Below are 19,398 nucleotides of genomic sequence, written 5' to 3'. Positions count from 1 at the left end.
GCCTTATCGGGTTGTTTTGAAGATTATAGAAAGCACTTAGAATAGTGCCTGGAACATAGAAGCACTCAATGTATGTTAGCTAACTTATTTTTACTGGAATGTGTCCAACAGTCCACAACACTGATATTTGCTATGGGCTTTGCTAGCCCATCTGGCTTCTTAAGTAAGTAGCACCCATGAACCATACCTTACAGAGCAACGAAACCGTGCCTGCAGATAAAGAGCTCCACAAAGGCATCTTGACAGTTGCTGGGTAAGAAGCTGAAGCATGTTCTGCCTGGTGCAGTTTGTTGGTTAGGCGAGATGCTAATGAGATCACAGCTGTAGAATCAAATATATTCACTCTGTTCTATGACTCCAAACTAAAGTTTTTCCTCCTCCAACCATCTCTCAGGCATATGCCACTGCTCCGAAGGACAGCCAGTCACCATCATTGGCTATTATTGGACTAAGAGCACCATTATTGGAGAAACTGCCACAGGTCCACAGATAACACATAATGAGTCATTAGAATATTCCCCCTAAATTAATAAGAATGGTTTTCACCACAATCCAGGGGATTCGATTAAGGTAATTCAAAGATGATAAAGAGGAGAAGGATACTTATAAGGACATACTGGTACGCAACTTCACAAATTTTTTGGAAGTATAGCAAAATAGTCCATAAAAGAGGCAGAAACAGACTCACCTGCATGATCTTGGATAAGTCACTTTCACTTTACCAATCTGAATTTCAGTTTCCTTATCAGTAAAGCGGGCAGGGGCTGGTCTAGGTGATCCAATGTAATTACAAGGGTCCTTATAAGAGAGAGGTAGAAAGTCCAGAGTCAGAGAAGGAAGATGCGATGATAGAAGAGGCCAAAGTGATAGGGGGTCATGAGAAGACAAATGGATGGACATATGGGTTCATCATGAAGGCATCTATCTATCTATCTATCTATCTATCTATCTATCTATCTATATCTGTCTATCGCTGCATCTCTATCTATGACTACATTTTTTGAAAAATCCAACCATTTATACATCTTATCATGGAATTGTAAGGCATTCTCTGAAGAGTACAATGATTTCCAGATGCTCTTCCAATGGATAAGCAGCCTGTATGGGAAGAAGTTAGATGAAGCTAAGAAAGAAGTTTGACTCAGGCCGTAAGACCAGACAGACCTTAGAGACGTCTCTGGATATTATTCTGTTGGCAGCACAAATCCATCAAATGTTTTAAATTTGTTAATCATTTATTTTGTTTTGTGAATTCTAAAAAGGCTATAAAAGGACATGCCTGTACATTATGTTGGACAAATAGACTTTGATTTTTATTGCCCAACTAATTAATATTAAAGTTTTTGGAAGGACATTTTCAATAAGTGAGCTGAGAAGCTTTGGGGGGATTTAGTCTGAGGCGTTTGTTATTCTGAAAGATCTTGGAGCTGGGAAAAAAACCTGCAAATGGGGTAAACTGTAAATTGTTTCTATATCTAATTCCACCCAAACATCACAAAATTTTTCACATATTGAGAAATATGAAAGAATAGTACAATGAATGCCTGTATATTCTCCACTTCAGTACAATGATTAAAATGTTGCTACATCCACTCTATTTATCTATCTATTTTTATTGTGGTAAAATATACCTAATATAAAATTTACCATTTTAACCATTTAACTAATCAATATTGGAATCCCTGCTTTCAGTTCTTTTGTGTGCATACTCAGAAGTGGAATTACTAGATAAAACTGTAATTCTACATTTAATTTTTTGAGGAACTGCCATGCTGTTTTTCATAGCAGCTGTACCACTTTACATCCCACCAGCAAAGCACAAAGCTTCCAGTTTCCCCATATCCATGCCAACACTGGTTGTTAAATGTACAGTTTGGTGGTCTTAAATACAATCACACTGTGTGCAACCATCACTACTAGTCATCTCCAGAACTTTGTCACCATCCCAAACAGAAACTTTCTACCCATTACACAATAACTCCCAATTTGTCCCTTCCCCCAGGCCCTGGTAAGCACTGTTCTACTTTTTGTCTCTACGTATTTGACTATTCTTCATAGCTTATATAGGTGGAATCATACCATATTTGTCCTTTTGTATCTGGCTTATTTTACTTAGTACAATGTCTTTGAGGCTCATCCATAATATGGCATGTATCAGAATTCCATTCCTTTTTAAGGCTAGGAAATATCCCATAGTATGTACGTACCACATTTTATTTAGCCAGTCATTCATCAATAGATATTTGGGTTGTTTCCAAAACATTCCAAATAGTGCTGCTATGAACATGGGTGTAAAATATCTGAGTCCCTGCTTTCAGTTCTTTTGTGTACATACCCAGAAGTGGAATTACTAGATAAAACTGGAATTCTACATTTAATTTTTTGAGTCACTGCCATACTGCTTTCCATAGCAGTTGTACCATTTTACATCCCACCAGCAAAGTACAAGGATTCCAACTGCCCCATATCCACACCAACACTGGTTATGTTCTGGCTTTTTGTTGTTGTTTTTTTTCTATAATAGCCATCCTAATGGGCGTGAAGTGCCAGCCGATGTTTCCAAGATCATTTGGATGAGGGGACTTGCCAACACAGCCTAACCAAACTCATCCAGACGATTGAATAACAGGAGGGCATCTTTCTCCATCTACTTCTGGTACTATCCAAGCTCCTAGGTCACAAATCCAAATGACTCCAAGTCATTCAGTTATACCCTCCCAAGCTCCTCTAGCTCCTGAAAGGCAGACTCATTCTGTCCCTTACACATGTCCATGATGACTTCCTTGGCACCTTTAAAAACTCAATAATCTGTACTTACGTGAACATTTTTAAAAAACTATTTTTAATAATAGCTTTATTCAGATACAATTATCGTAAGATAAAATCCACCTTTTCAGAGTAACACTTTTTTTTATTATACTTTAAGTTCTGGGATACATGTGCAGAATGTGCAGGCTTTTTACATAGGTATACACGTGCCATAGTGGTTTGCTGCACCCATCAACCCGTCATCTACATTAGGTATTTCTACTAATGCTATCCCTTCCCTGTCCCCCGACTCCCTGACAGGCCCTGGTGTGTGATGTTCCCCTCCCTGTGTCCATGTGTTCTCATTGTTCAACTCCCACTTATTAGTGAGAACATGCGATGTTTGGTTTTCTTTTCTTGTGTTAGTTTGCTGAGAATGGTGGTTTCCAGCTTCATCCATGTCCCTGCAAAGGACATAAACTCATCCTTTTTTATGGCTGCATAGTATTCCATGATGTATATTGCCACATTTTCTTTATCCAGTCTATCATTGACGGGCATTTGGGTTGGTTCCAAGTCTTTGGTATTGTGAACAGTGCTTCAATAAACATATGTGTGCATGTGTCTTTATAGCAGAATGATTTATAATCCTTTGGGTATATACCCAGTAATGGATTGCTGGGTCAAATGGTATTTCTGGTTCTAGATCCTTGAGGAATCACCACACTGTCTTCCACAATGGTTGATCTAATTTATACTCCCACCAACAGTGTAAAAGCGTTCCTATGTCTCCACATCCTCTTCAGCATCTGTTGCTTCCCAACTTTTTAATGATTGCCATCCTAACTGGGGTGAGATGGTATCTCATTTTGGTTTTGATTTGCATTTCTCTAATGACCAGTGATGATGAACTTTTTTTCATATGTTTTTTGGCCACATAAGTGTCCTTTTTGAGAAGTGTCTCTTCATATCCTTTGCCCAGTTTTTGATGGGGTTGTTTTTTTCTTGTAAATTTGTTTAAGTTCCTTGTAGATTCTGGATATTAGCCTTTTTTCAGATGGATAGATTGCAAAAATTTTCTCCCATTCTGTAGGTTGCCTGTTCACTCTGATGATAGTTTCTTTTGCTGTGCAGAAGCTCTTAAGTTTAATTAGATCCCATTTGTCAATTTTGGCTTTTGTTGCCATTGCTTTTGGTGTTTTAGTCATGAAGTCTTTGCCCATGCCTATGTCCTGAATGGTATTGCCGAGGTTTTTCTTCAAGGGTTTTTATGGTTTTAGGTCTTATGTTTAAGTCTTTACTCCATCTTGAGTTAATTTTTGTATAAGGTGTAAGGAAGGGGTCCAGTTTCAGTTTTCTACATATGGCTAGCCAGTTTTCCCAACATCGTTTATTAAATAGGAATCCTTTCCCCATTGCTTGTTTTTGTCAGGTTTGTCAAAGATCAGATGGCTGTAGATGTGTAGTGTTATTTCTGAGGCCCCTGTTCTGTTCCATACACTTTTTTTTTTTTTTGAGACACAGTCTAGCTCTGTTGCCCAGGCTGGAGTGCTGTGGCGCAATCTCAGCTCACTGCAAGCTCCGCCTCCCGGGTTCACACCATTCTCCTGCCTCAGCCTCCCAAGTAGCTGGGACCACAGGTGCTGCCACCATGCCTGGCTAATTTTTTGTATTTTTAGTAGAGACGGGGTTTCACTGTGTTAGCCAGGATGGTCTTGATCTCCTGACCTTGTGATCCAACTGCCTTGGCCTTCCAAAGTGCTGGGATTACAGGCATGAGCCACTGCACCCGGCCCATACACATATTTTTAAAGACAACTTTCTAGTTCCTATGATTAAGATGGTTGCCCTTAGGCAAGGTGACTCGTGCCTGTAATCCCCACACTTCAGGAGGTCAAGGCAGGAGGATCACTTGAGCATAGCAGTTCGAGACCAGCCTGGGCAACATGGCAAAACTCCATCTCTACAAAAAAAATACAAAAATTGGCCAGGTGTGATGGCTCACACCTGTAATCCCAGCAATTTGGGAAGCCAAGGCAGGCAGATCATGTAATCAGGAGTTTGAGACCAGCCTAGCCAACATGGTGAAACCCCATCTCTACTAAAAATACAAAAAATTAGCCAAACATGGTGGCGCATGTCTGCAATCCCAGCTACTCACAAGGCTGAGGCAGGAGAATTGCTTGAACCCAGGAGGCAGAGGTTGCAGTGAGCCAAGATCATGCCACTGCATTCCAGCCTGGGCAATAGAGTGAGACTCCGTCTCAAAAACAAAACAAAACAAGACACAAATTAGCTGGGTGTGGTGGCACGCACCTGTAATCCCAACTACTTGGGATGCTGAGATGGGAAGATCACTGGAGTCCAGAAGGTTAAGGCTGCAGTGAGCCATGATTGCACCACTGCACTCCAGCCTGGGCAACAGAGTAAGACCCTGTCTCAAAAAAAGAAAAAAAAAAAGCCCCTAAATTCAAGGTCACTTTTTAGAAGAGGAGTATTTTGTGATAGAGCAACAGTGTGCTACATCTCAACTAGACATCTGCTTACAGGCATGGCCAGCTGTCTCGGTCAGGCTCTCTTGGTTGATGGAAACAAAGACTCATTTATTCCTTAGAAAAAGGCCATTTATGATAAAGATCATTGTGAACAGAAGCTAGGAAGCCATCTGGAACTGAGGCTACTTTTTCCTTCTCTTGGGCTATGTGATCTCTCTCTCTCTCTCTCTCTCTCTCTCTCTGTGTGTGTGTGTGTATGTGTGTGTGTGTGCGCACGTGTGTTGGTATGTGTTTCTCATAGCATCATTGCTTCTCTGTGTGCTTCTGTTACACTCAAAAGTTTGACTTGCTCTTACCCTCCATGGCCCCAATTCTAATCTCCTCTCTTTCTGGGCATCCTTTTTGTTTCCTGATCCTGTCACTAACAACTTTATTCTCTTAGAGAGAAACTCTGGCTGCCACAGCTCATCTTTCCCAGCCAGGCCAGATGATCAGTGCTGACCAGCTGATGTAGTGCTGCTCGAGGGCCAGCTGCCCAGCCTGGAACAATCTACCTTGCTGTGAGGGGGCTGCAATCACATAACAAAAGAAATGCAGAGGACAAGGTGAAGAGAGCCCAATGGCAACTGCACACACAATGGAGTGTGTTACAATGGGATGAGGAAGCCGAAGATTAGGAAGCATGACTCTTTTAGAATGGGCAGTTATAATGCTCTTTGCTCCAGAGGGGACACTGTATCTTCCAAGGCTGTTCACTACATTAACATCCTTAGACGAGGCTGAGAAAGACAGTCCAGAACAAAAGGGAAGTCAGTACCTTTGTGTTTAAGTGCAACTGTAAGATGCCTACTTGCATTTTATTCTTTTAAGTCATAGAAATAGGCCAGCTTTTGCCTGGGCCCTTCTAGGCTCTACTTGGTAAGTGTCCACCAGCCCTACCTAAAAGAGTACAGAAGGATGTCCACCTGGTTGAACCAAGCCATCCAGAATGGTAGGGAAGGCACCAACCATAGGGACCTAGCACAGGGAGTTACAAATGTAAATGCGTACAGGGGCCAGGCAGGTAGATGTATGAGCGAGGTGACTAGATATAAGGATTGGGAGTAGTGGGAATTGCAGTAGACAGGAGAGGCCATGCTCTATTTGAAACTGGGAGCCAATACTCAGTTTCAGTTGATTATTTCCACGGAAGAACGAGGGTCCCAAGTTGTTTGACCTCTTTTTTCCCAAAAGAACTAGGAAACCTGAATTTTTATGTGCTATATCACCCACCCTTTAAATGTTGGTAATGAATTCGAATTTAAAATACAGGTGCAATGGCTTACAGCTTAATCCCAGTACTTTGGGAGGTGGAGGCAGGAGGATTGCTTGAAGTCAGGAGTTTGAGACCAGCCTGGGCAACACAGTGAGACCTTGTCTTTATCACATTAAAAAATAAAAATAAAATAATGTAAGTGGCCAGGAGAAAACCCAAAGAAGCTGTGGTTGGAACTGATGGAGCAGCCTTATAAAGGAAGAAGCAGGCTCTGATAGACACCTGATCTCCCCCCACAAGTGGGTAGTTAAAGCCCTGGTTGATCACAGTCTTAATGGGTAAGCTCATTCAATTAAGAGAACAAAAAGCTAGGGATTGTGGAGAGAACTCTGTTAGAATCACAATCCCGTCCTCTTGCCCTACTCCAACTTCTTCTCCAAGAAAGAAAGAATAGCTTATTTTATTGGGAGTTCAGACAAAAGAACCATGCACGCCTGGACTGGCTCACTCCTATCCTTCTCTTTCAGTTTAGCCTATCTCCAAAGAAAGTTGCTGGATGTCTATGCCGTATGTTTTACAGCAGCCAATCTACATGGCAAGAGGGGCAGGAGGTTGGGGAACAGGGTCCTGTGGGCTGTTTAACACTACCAGAGACCATGACACAGGGTCAGCCCCTGAATGTTATTCAATATGAACTTTTCTCAGTAATAAAGCTGACATTTTATTTGCCATCCTACTGATTTTTGAGTCAGTTTCTCAATTGTTTCTAAATTTGGTTAAGAAAAAGGTGTGGCATTTATTTATCCATTCCAACTCAAACAGGCATTATTATTATTTACACTTTACAGGGGAGAAAACAGTCATTGGTTGATCAAGCTGTATCTGGCCCTATATTCTCTGTTCCTAATAACCACCCATACCGTAGATTTCTCCCTGCCTATCAGTCATTTCTCTCTCTTCTGGTATCAACAGGTTGATTTTCCTTGGAATTTCCTCTGTACATTTGATAGGGGTAAGGTTGACTCACTCCCAGGGGCTGACCAATCGGAGCCACAAAACCACCTGAACACTGTGATTGGCTCAGGAACAAACATGTGACACATGCTTGGCAAAACAGAGTCAAACTTAATCTGGTGTAATGCTGGGGGACAAAAGTACTCTCTTTGCACTGGGGTCACTGAAATGAAGGGTTAAAAACCTGGAGTTGCCACCCACCCACCATCTTGTCATCATAAGGTACATGACTGTAGAGCCTAAGAGAAAAAAAGGAATGCAAAGGTGGTGTGCTGCTGTCAGCCTATTGCCTCTCAGCCCCATATTTACCCTTCATCGTTTGTTGAGCAAAAATCTAGCTGGGCCCTTAAGTATTTCTCTTTTACTATTTGTCATGTTATTAAACTTTTTCAGTAGAGGGCGCTGAAGAGACACTGCAGAAGACATACGGTTTGCTTCCTGGTTCCAGTGTGTTCACTGGGAGCATGGGCTGCTTCTCCAGTGTCCAGCTCTTGCAACACTGACAGCTCCTCTACCACCTGGCTCCTTCAGTACCAGCAGCTTACCAGGGCACCTCCCTCAGGTACCTTCAGTGAAATACTTTGCCATGAATTGCTTTCCTGAGCATCCTAGAAGATGAATTTCCAGCAAGTTCCAGGGAATAGATTTCTAGCAAGTTCCACTGACACTGCATGACAGCAACTTTGTCAGCAACTCTGTCAATCAATGAGACACAGCCATGTGCTCTTTGACAAGTTCTGGGTCTTAACCCAGGGGGTCAGAAGTGGGGGGCCAGGAGTGGCAGATTCTTCCTTAGGTGCTCTATCTCAGCCCTAGGAGAAGTAGTACTCCTTAAATCTGCTATTCCTGCATTCTTTCAAATTCTCTTTATCTCTTACTAGCCAATCCATTGTTACCCCAGTCCCCTGTTAATAGTTAATAATTCTTTAGATTGGCTGGGTGTGGTGGCTCCTGCCTGTAATCTCGGCACTTTGGGAAGCCAAGGCAGGTGGATCACCTGAAGTCAGGAGTTCGAGACCAGCCTGGTCAACATGGTGAAACCCCAACTCTAGTACAAATACAAAATTAGCTGGTTTGGTGGCAGGCACCTGTAATCCCAACTACTCAGGAAGCTGAGGCAGGAGAATCACTTGAACCCGGGAGGTGGAGTTTGCAGTGAGCTAAGATCGTGCCATTGCACTCCAGCCTGGGCAACAAGAGTGAGACTCCATCTCAAAAAAAAAAAAAAAAAAAATACTTTTTTAGGTTACATTTTTCCTAACGTTCAAACAATCACATGGCTGCTCACTCTTGATGGAACTGTGAATGACACAGGTGGCTGGTGACACCAGGCCCTGATGGCACTGGCTAAACCTGGATCTGGATCCAGCTGGGTCAGAAGCTGCCTCTTCCTCTGGACTTTTTCAATTACAGAAGCCAATTTTTTTTTCTTTACTTGAGTCATTTTGAGTTGGGTTTTCTGCCTCTGTTAAATTGAAGAATCCTGATTACAGAAGCCACAAAAGGGGAACGAACAATTGAAATAACAAGAAATGTTTACCCAGGAAAAGTCATCTTCCGAGGGGACAATATGAAAACTATGCATGTGTCCATCACGTGAAAGCAGAATTTCAATGTTAGGGTGCACTTGAATTATATGACTGTAATATAATTTAAATATAATATAAATATGATGACCAAATTAGGGTCAAGGGGTGGAAGTTATAGAGACAGTTCATCATGACAGCATGAGGAAGAACCTTCTAGTAATTCAGCGTTCAATAATGGAATGAACTGCCCTGCCCAGCTGTGAGTGCCCTGTCTCTGGAAGTTGGGAGACAAGGAGTGCCCGCCACCGTCAGGTATGTTGTGGAAGAGATGATTGCATTGGGTGGGAATTGCAACCAAGTAACCTATAAAGTCCCTTCCAAATCTAAGTTTCTACTATTATGCTTGCAGAAATTCCTGAGCCTAAATCCCATTAGATGGTCCCAGCTGAGAGAAAACCAGACAAGGGCAACATTGTGCATTATGTGAATCACTTGGGAACTTAGGGTGCTGCCAGATGTTATCATCAGATGTAAAGAAAATGGACTAAGTCACCAGATAGGGGTGTTTAAATAAAGCCTTCTTTGCCCTGTTAAGAACACAATGTATTGCCGGAAAGAAATTACTATAAATAAAATCATTCTGAAAATAAGCACATTAAACACTGGTTTTAATTTGACTCAAGCATATTTACCTAACTCAGATTGCTTAAACAAGTAGGTAAATGAAAAGTGCTCTGAGATTGACTCAACCTAAGAAATGGAACATTAAGCTGGGAGGCAGCCAACACTGATTCTATTCCCGCTTTTTACAGTGACCTTGGGGTGAGGCGGGTCAGGAGGGAAGAGAGCAAAATAACTTGATTTTGTTGAGCTTTGGTTTGTCCAACTGCAAGAACAAACAAAGTAATAGGCACACCTACTTTACAGAGTATGTGAAAGTTAAACAGGAAATGTCTACAAAAATAGAAAACAATGTATTAGTCTATGGACACAATAGATATTTTGAGTCAGAATCTTCATGCAAAGGTTTCTGGGTATAAGTCATACTGGAAGTTGCGTCATTTAGCCAATACTTTCCCACCCTTTCTGAATTAATATAACTTCTAAAGATGTCCAATCCAAAACTAAGTTCACTCTAGCATACAGGATAAATTGGTTTAACATAAACAAACATAGAAAGTGAAACTAAGACCTACAGTAAATCAGTATATTCAAAGGCATAATATATTCAGGAAGCAGAGGCAACTTTGCCTCTGACATGGAGTAGCCCTCTAGACCAAACATTTCAGATCATTTCCTTTTCATTATCAAAAATTTTTTCCTCTTCTTTAAGAAGAAAAAAATCCAGCCATACCTCCACCACAGTTTTTGTGGAGCAGAGCCTGCTTTCAAGTTATTCACGTTGTCTTCTATTTACTGTTGCTCTATTTATTTTTTTGCACGCAGACTGCATCCTGAGGAGGAAATCATTTTTAAAACCTAATTCTTACGGGTATCCTCATTTCAGGAACGTTTGTGATTGCTCGTTTATTCCTTACACAGCAAGAACTAAGGCAGGAATTGATTAAGAGAGGAGAAAGGTAGAGAGAGCCCTGGATTGAGTCCCCACTTGGTTTAAATCAATTTATAGATGAGATAGGCAAATCCATGTTCAACTCACTACAAGCCTCACTTATGATTTAAGGATCATTATCTGTAGCCCAGACCAATACTAAAGAGCCTAGACACGTCTGTGCATGTTCTCCCAAAGCCTGGGGCAATGAAAAGGCACGAGAGAAAACATTTAGAAGCTAAACTTCCACTAATGAAGGATTATTTTATAGGCACTTGCAGATGCCATATTATAGGAAACGATTTAGTGATGAGACAACAGTAGTGGGGTAGTTAGGAATGAGAAGAGCTAAACTTCAAGATGGCTTTTTGCCCCCACCAAGCCCCGGTGAGATGAAGGCTGAGGCTCCATAACCAGGAGTGAGGAGAAAGAAAAAGTAGAACATCCAAGAAGCATCTGGTCTCCAGAAACTACTGCTAGAGGAGCTCTCCTCTCTGCTAGGGACAAGGTAAACACTAGGAATCCTTTGTTTATTCTTTTCCTTTCTTTCTTTTTTTTAATTTTTGAGATAGGCTCTTGCTATGTTGCCTAGGCTGATCTTAAACTCCTGGGCTCAAGGGACCCTCCTGCCTCAGCCTCTTTAGTAGCCGGGATTATACCATACCTGGCATAAGAACTCTTTACACTCAACCCCTTGCATGAACTATTAGCAGTTTTGGCCAGGCAACAGAAGTGGGTGCAGGCAGAGAATATGGAGGAAGGCGCAGAGGAGAGTGGCAGATTTTTTTTTTTTCTTTTCTTTTCTTTTCTTTTTTTCCAGCTGGAAACCTGAGATAACTGGTGGTCTCTGGTGGTGGCCCAGAAGAAAGAATGTACTCTGAAAGAGAAACCAGCTTTTGTTTTGTTTTGTTTTGTTTTGTTTTGTTTTTTGAGATGGGGTCTTGCTCTGTCACCCAGGCTGGAGTACAGTAGGGCAATCACAGCTCACTGCAGCCTCGACGTCCTGGGATCAAGCAATTTTCCCACCTCAGCCTCCAGATTAGCTGGGACTACAGCACCTGCCACCACACCCAGCTAATTTTTGTATTTTTGGTAGAGATAGGGTTTCACCATGTTGACCAGGTTGGTCTCAAACTCCTGACCTCAGGTGATCTGCCTGCCTCAGCCTCCCAAAGTGCTGGGATTACAGGCATGAGCCACCACGCCCAGCCTAGAAGCCAGTGTTTTGTTTTTTGATTTTTGTTTTTGAGACAGAGTCTCACTCTGTCGCCCAGGCTGGAGTGCAGTGGTGCATACTCAACTCGCTGCAACCTCCACCTCCCAGGTTAAAGCGATTCTCCTGCCTCAGCTTCCTGAGTAGCTGGGAGGGATTACAGGTGTGCGCCACCCCACCTCCCCCGGCTAAGTTTTGTATTTTTAGTAGAGACGGGGTTTCACCATGTTGGTCAGGTTGGTGTTAAGCTCCTGACCTTATGATCTGCCCGCCTCAGCCTCCCAAAGTGCTAGGATTACAGGCGTGAGCCACCAGCCCGGCCAGAAGCTAGTTTTTAAAGAAAACGGATCACTCCAGATTGGAGTATCCATTGCTTTAAACATCTTTCCATTAGGAACGCTCCAGATGTAGCAGTAGAGATTCATTTTGCTTACACTGTTAAGAAAATTCACTTTCGGAAAGCAGAAGGGACTCCAGATCAAAGCATCACCACCAAGACATGAGCTGCTCCCAACAGAAACCAGTTGCAAATGAGGAGCTATAGAAAATAAGGAAACTCCTCTCACCTCTCTTACCGTTGCGTAGCAACCCCAGCAAAGGGGTCCAGAAACAACCACAAATCTCTCTCAAATGGCTGCATGCTACCCTCTGCTCCAGTAGGCCTAGAGATCCCTCACTAGCCACAGATGAGGAATTTGCAAGGTATCTGATAGTCATCAGATCCTAAGCTGGCCAGTGCCTTTGCATTTTAGAAGTTAGCTCATTTGGGAGCATACCAACTTCTAAATGCTTAATTTCAACTTAAGAGCCAACAATATAGACAGAAGATGGATTCTGTCACTGTATTTTATTTTATTTTATTTATTTTGAGATGGAATTTTGCTCTTGTTGCCCAGGCTGGAGCGCAATGGCGTGATCTCGGCTCACTGCAACCTCTGCCTTCCCAGTTCGAGCGATACTCCTAACTCAGCCTCCCAAGTAGCTGAGATTACAGGCATACGCCACCACGCCCGGCTAATTTTCTGTATTTTTAGTAGAGACAGGGTTTCACCACACTGGCCAGACTGGTCTCAAATTCCTGACCTCAGATGATTCACACGCCTCAGCCTCCCAAAGTCCTGGGATTACAGGCATAAGCCACCACACCCGGCCAACAGTATTTTAATATATACTATTCTACATCTATTGTTGAACATTTAGGTTGTTTCCAATTATCTGCTTTTACCAAATAGGCTGTTACCAATAAGGGGTGTACTTTTGCTACGTGAAGTTGAGATGTCTTGATTTATTCTTTTGTTATTCATTCTTAGTCTCATTTCTTTTGTTGTCAAGGAATGAAGGTTATACCGTTCTCCATTTGGAAATTTGAGGCCGGGGCATCATGTATTTTGGTAATTTCCCATGGACAGTTGACAAGATGGGACGTTCTCTCTAAGTTCATAATGTACATATCCAGCCAGAGATAAAACTGTACAAATGACTCTGCTCATTGGCCCAGGGGCCCAGAGAGTGTGCTTCTCTCCTTAATTCCCTGTTAGGCCTCGTTAGGTGGGATCCCACCAGCATTGCTACTGATGAGCTGCTAGAGGTCCCTGCCTAGCCCCTGGAGGTCTCCTCTCTGAAATTGTACAACATCTCTGCCTCCACTTTGGCAATTACGAGGAAAACGGTAGACACAGAACCAACCCCTTCCTGCTGTTTTTCTTGTGAGAAATTCACAAAATCAGACTTGCATGTTCTCGCCCCACAGAAACTCAGGTAATGAACCTGGTATGGCAGTTTTGAAAAAAGTCAGTGTGGACTAAGGGCTGAGAGAATATGATACAGGTGAAAACATGGCGATATGATCTGCTTTGAATCAGATCCAATACTTTTGCAAGATGTTCATAGTTTTTAATAAGACATACATACTGCAAATATTGTCAGAAGGAATTCAGTCTCCTCTACTCACTACTTGTGTGGCTTTGAGGTGCAATTTTTACATCCATAAAATGAGAAGAATGATACTAACCTCATTAGGTCACAGGGAGTGCTCAATAATATTAATTCTGTCTTTTATCAGCTATTGTTTCTTGCTCTATTAACTAAGGACTCTTTTTCATCTCCCCATTCATTTTTGTCACTTAGATTGTTTATAAAATCCGAAGGTGGTTTCAGGTCTGGACCTGTGCAGTCCTGGCCAGTGACTTGCCCCAGGCATTGAGTGATGTTGCAGTGGGGCTGAGAAACAGAACTTCTCTGCCTGACCTCCCAAAAAGGCCAATAATTTTGTTGAAGTCCTGTCTCCAGTGCCTCTTGCCCAGCAGTCTCCTGGTTGTCGCTGTCTCTGCTCAGCCAGTGCTCTCTCACTCCAATTTTCCATACCCACTGCCCCCAGTCCCTAAACTTTCATGTCCTTCTAAATAAAGATAACCCTTGCATCTTGATTTGACTCCTTGTCAGCAAATAAACTATTTGTAAATTAGGCTAGGTATCAAAGGCTCCTTAACAGTGATTGCTAAAACCTGCTACACTTAAACAAATTATGTGTAAACTTAAAAACTGAAGGAGCTAGGCTTTAGAAGTTATTACGATAATAAATGGAATATTCATTTGAAACTTCAAAAAAAGTGCTAAATCAGCCAGGCATGTGGCTCATGCCTGTAATCTCAGTACTCTGGGAGGCCAAGGCAGGTGGATCGCTTGAGGCCAGGAGTTCGAGACCAGCCTGGCCAACATTGCAAAATCCCATCTCTACTAAAAATACAAAAATTAGCCAAGCATGGTGACAGGTGCCTGTAATCTCAGCTACTTGGAAGGCTGAGGCACAAGAATCGCTTGAACCCAGGGAGCGGAGGTTGCAGTGAGCTGAGATCATGCCACTGCACTCCAGACTGGGAGACAGAGTGAGACTTGGTCTCCAAAAAGAAAAAAATAAAGCTAAATGACCTTTTTTAGACACAAGAAAACTCTTGTATTGGCTAATGGGGGTGGGGTGAGCATGGAGTGCACAAAATTTAGGAGAGACTGAGGAGCAATCAGCCCCAGGGGATTTAACAGCCTCAGGCCAGAATGAGAAGGTCTTGGGGGACAGACCTTCCCAGGTGTGCTGGCTGCCCCTGCACTCCACCCTGAGGTTCAGGGTGAATTGCCTTTAGGTTGCACCTTGGTTGAGAGGAGGCCACTGGGCACAGAGAGTGGCCAAGGATTAATGACCTGGATTCCTTTCCCCATTCGGATGACTGTGTCCCACCCAACCCTCACATCCTTCCTTCTCCAGCAGTACTAAGGTAACTATCTTCTCAGCTAGCTTCACCCTCATCTCTGGGTTGGTCAAACCACCAGATTTTCTCCTCACTCACCCCCTGAGACACACTGTGCAAATTAATCATAGATGCCTGCCTGTGAGAGGGAAAGAATCCTCTACAACCATGGGTCAAACTCAAACCTATGGAGTCCATGCCTTTTTCTTTTTTTAATCTTTCTCCTATCTAACTGCGTGATGGTTAGTATCTGTTCAGTGCCAACAAACAAACTTAGGTGAGGATCAATAGAAAAATGTGGGCCAGGCATGGTGGCCACCTCACTGTGGGAGGAGAGTTTGAGGCCAATAGTTCAAGACCAGCCTGGGCAACACAGTGAGACCCCCCCCAACCCCCAAACTCTGCAAAAAATTAAGAAATTAGCCAGGCATGGTGGCGGGTACCTGTAGTCTTAGCTACTCATGAAGCTGATGCAGGAGGATGTCTTGGGCCAAGGAGTTCAAAGTTGCCATGAGCTGTGATTATGACACTGCACTTCAGCCTGGGTAACAGACAAAGACCCTATTTCTTAAAAAGAAGGAGAAGAAGAAGAAGTGGAAGAAGAAGAGGAAGAAGAAGGAAAAGGAGAAGAAAGAAGAAGAAAGAAAAAGAAAAAAAGAAAAAGAAAGAAAGAGGCCGGACGCAGTGACCCACGCCTGTAATCCCAACACTTTGGGAGGCCGAGGTGGGCGGATCACCTGCAGTCAGGAGTTCAAGACCAGCCTGGCCAACATGGCGAAAACCTGTCTCTACTAAAAATACAAAAATTAGCCAAGCGTGGTGGTGCATGCCTGTAATCCCATCTACTAGGGAGGCTGAGGCAGGAGAATCACTTGAACCCAGGAAGCAGAGGTTGCAGTGAGCCAAGATCACGCCACTACACTCCAGTCTGGGCAACAGAGTGAGACTCTGTCTCAAAAAAAACAACAAAAAAAAGGAAGTATTTATTTCCGGTCTAAAGAAGGCCTTGAGGAAGAGAAAGCAAAAAAAAAAAAAAAGAAGGTAGCTAATTAAGTAAGGGAAGAACAACTGTGGACCCTTTGCAGGGAAGATGTGTGGCAATCATACCACTGGCTACATAACATTAACTGAACACTTAATATGTATTAATAATTGTTTTAAGGGCATTGCCTATATTGTCTCATCTAAGCCTTCTAACTGTTGACCTAAGGAAAGAAACTGAGGCAAAATTAATATAGTTTGTTTGGGCCCGGGTTGAGGACTGTAGCCCAGGACACTTCCAATTTGCCTTGGGGAATGCTGCCTTTGGCCTTTGTTACTTTGTTACAAGCAGGTTTTAAAGACAAAAAGGGAACAGGGAGTGGTCTGATAAAAAATAGTTTGGAATCCTCATTAGTTTACAGAAGTAACATTGACCAGTGATTGGGTGTACACTGTTGAACGATAGGGTAAGAGTTATGGTGTCCAGCGTATGCAATTTTATGTGTCTTGGCATCAGATAATCTAGAGCTCACATAAGCAAGTGGCTTCAAGAAGTAATTATTTGGCTTAAGGGGGAGTGAGACATGACGTCTGTCACACATTGTCATGTTTCAGTGCTTCTTGGGCCTGATAATGAAAGGAGCCTGTATTCCTCAGATGAGAAGTTTCTTTCTGACAATCCCAAAGATAGATATTATTATTCTGATTTTGCTGATGACGAACCCAAGACATAGATAAAATAGATTCAAGGTCCTGAAACTAGTGGTGGGTCACAATGCAAATCCACCGAGGCGGACTCTAGAACCCAAGTTACATCTCCACCCCTCCCACCCACCCCTTACACTCCCAGGGGATTAGAAGAGCTACCCAGTGAGAAGCATACGGTGAGCACCATGATAATGAATTCCGCTGAAACTGACTCAGGGAACTCGACATATGTTTTCTGTAATTCAGATTCTTAGGGACAACTGTTCTCATGAAATTGCCGATCAGTAGAGAAACCGGATTTATTTTGGATACTGTTTCTGCAAATGCTAATGGATATAGGACTTTGTATTGCCCTTAAAAGGCTTCAGGAGGCTGAGGCAGGAGAATCGCTTGAACCTGGGAGGTGGAGGTTGCAGTGAGCTGAGATGGCGCCACTGCCCTCCAGCCTGGGCGACAGAGCAAGACCCCATCTCAAAAAAAAAAAAAAAAAAAGGCTTCATGAGATATTAAATAGCTCTAGTGAAAAATGCTGACCAGTTTGGGGTTTGGCCTGGAAACAATTAGTGATGAATCGAATTATGTCATAGGGGGCCAGGCACGGTGGCTCACACCTGTAATTCCAGCACTTTGGGAGGCTGAGGCGGGTGGCTCACCTGAGGTCAGGAGTTCAAGGCCAGCCTGGTCAACATGGTGAAACCTCATCTCTACTGAAAATACAAAAATTAGCCGGGCATGATGGCAGGTGCCTGTAATCTCAGCTACTTAGGAGGCTGAGGTAGAAGAATCACTTGAACCCGAGAGGCGGAGATTGCAGTGAGCCAAGGTTGTGCCTTTGCACTCCAGCCTGGGTGACAGAGCAAGACTTCTATTTCAAAAAATATATATATATGTGTATATATATATATAATGTCAAAGGGGAATTTGAAGTTAACCACATGGTAGATAATTTCATTTAGAGACAGCAGAAGACACACAGGTGTGACTCAAAACTCGGAGTGCAATGTGAAGTTGGGAACACTAGTCCTGATATAAATAAATGAGAAAGGAGTAAAGTAAAAATGACAGGTAAATGACATCTGCCCTTTACCGTTAACATGCACTTAGGCAGTTTATCCCAGAGCATAATATTATATCATGGAGGTAAAGAGAGTTGGGCTTGCCTTAAAGGAATTCAGAAAGAGGAAAAGGCCTGTTGCAGTCATGGTGGAAGGATCGCTTGAGACCAAGAGTTTGAGTCCAGCCTGAGCAACATAGGAGATCCCTGTCTCTACAAAAAAAAAAAAAAAAAAAAAAAAAATTAGCCAGGGGCAGTAGCACACACTTGTAGTCCCAGCTACTCAGGAGGCTGAGCTGGGGGGATCGCTGGAGCCCAAGAGGTCAACGCTGCAGTGAGCCAGGATGGCGCCACTGCACTCCAGCATGGGTGCAGGACTCTGTCTCAAAAGAGAGAGCGAGAGAGAGAGAGATGAACAATTGAGTTATTTTCTTCTGCTTGAATAAATGCAGGGAAGAGCTTTTTGCAGAAGAGAGGGTATCATAAGAGACTGAGAAGGTTTTTTTGGAAGAGCTTCAGCACGAACATAAAATAGAGTTCAGCCATGGTGGGTGATATGGTTAGACTCTGTGTCTCCACCCAAATCTCATCTTGAATTGTAACCCCCGTAATGCCCATGTGTCTAGGGAGAGACCTGGTGGGAGGTGATTGTATCATGGAGGCAGTTTCCTGCAGGCTGTTCTCATGACGGTGAGTGAGTTCTCATGAGATCCGATAGTTTTATAACGGGCTCTTCTCCCTTCCCTCCTCACTCTTCTTCCTCCTGCCGCCATATGAGGAGGTCCCCTTCACCTTCCGCCATGATTATGTTTCCTGAGGTCTTCCCAGCCATGTGGAACTGTGAGTCAATTAAACTTCTTTCCTTTAGAAATCACCCAGTCTCGGGTATTTCTTTATAGCAGTGTGAGAATGGACTAATACAGCGGGTGTTTGGTGAATGGAAAGGTCACCCTCTGTATTAGTCAAGATTCTCTAGAGGGACAGAATAGGATATATATATATATATGGGAGTTTGTTAAGTATTAACTTACACGATCACAAGGTCCCATAATAGGCTGTCTGCAAGCTTGAGGAGCAAGGAGAGGCAGTCCAAGTCTCAAAACTGAAGACCTTGGAGTTCAGTGTTAGAGGACAGGAAGCATCCAGCTCAGGAGAAAAGTGTGGGCTGGGAGGCTAGGCCAGTCTCTCCTTTTTGTGTTTTTCTGACTGCTTTATATTAGCTGGAAGCTGATTAGATTGTGCCCACCATTGATTAAGGGTGGATCTGCCTTCCCCAGTCTACTGACTCAAATGTTAATCTCTTTTGGCAACACTTCACAGACACGGGATCAATACTTTGCATGCTTCAATCCAATCAAGTTGACTGACACTCACTATTAACCATCACACCCTGCTAGTATTAAACAGTCAACAAGAGGGGACAGTAAGAAACGGCAGGGAGAAGACAGAGGAAATGGGAGAACCATGACTCCACTTTATCTGAAGCTTGTAGAGGAGAAAAGCAGGGAGAGGAGAGCAGAAAGTTCACGGCAAAGAATCTCAAGTCTCCAAGAAAGGAGAAATGTCAGAACATAGAGCTGGAGACAAGGAAAGACATGAGATAAAGG

At 43.0% G+C, this 19,398-nt stretch overlaps 1 protein-coding gene across 11 annotated transcripts in view; it reads right to left on the bottom strand.

Moving 5' to 3' along the window:
* NDUFAF6 (NADH:ubiquinone oxidoreductase complex assembly factor 6) overlaps positions 1-19,398 on the bottom strand; it is a 229,585-nt gene that overhangs the window by 13,194 nt on the left and 196,993 nt on the right. For all 11 annotated transcript variants that reach the window (XR_012093731.1, XM_073018223.1, XM_073018219.1 and 8 more), the window contains one exon: positions 689-798. Coding sequence is in view for 10 of the 11 variants with exons in the window: in XM_073018223.1 (XP_072874324.1) it covers positions 689-798 (110 nt within the window). In the remaining variant the exon portion in view is untranslated. The remainder of the gene's footprint in view (positions 1-688; positions 799-19,398) is intronic.

Source organism: Chlorocebus sabaeus, chromosome 8 (genome assembly GCF_047675955.1).
Source record: "Chlorocebus sabaeus isolate Y175 chromosome 8, mChlSab1.0.hap1, whole genome shotgun sequence".
Classification (NCBI taxonomy): Eukaryota; Metazoa; Chordata; class Mammalia; order Primates; family Cercopithecidae; genus Chlorocebus; species Chlorocebus sabaeus.
This window is presented reverse-complemented; position numbering and strand designations above follow the sequence as displayed.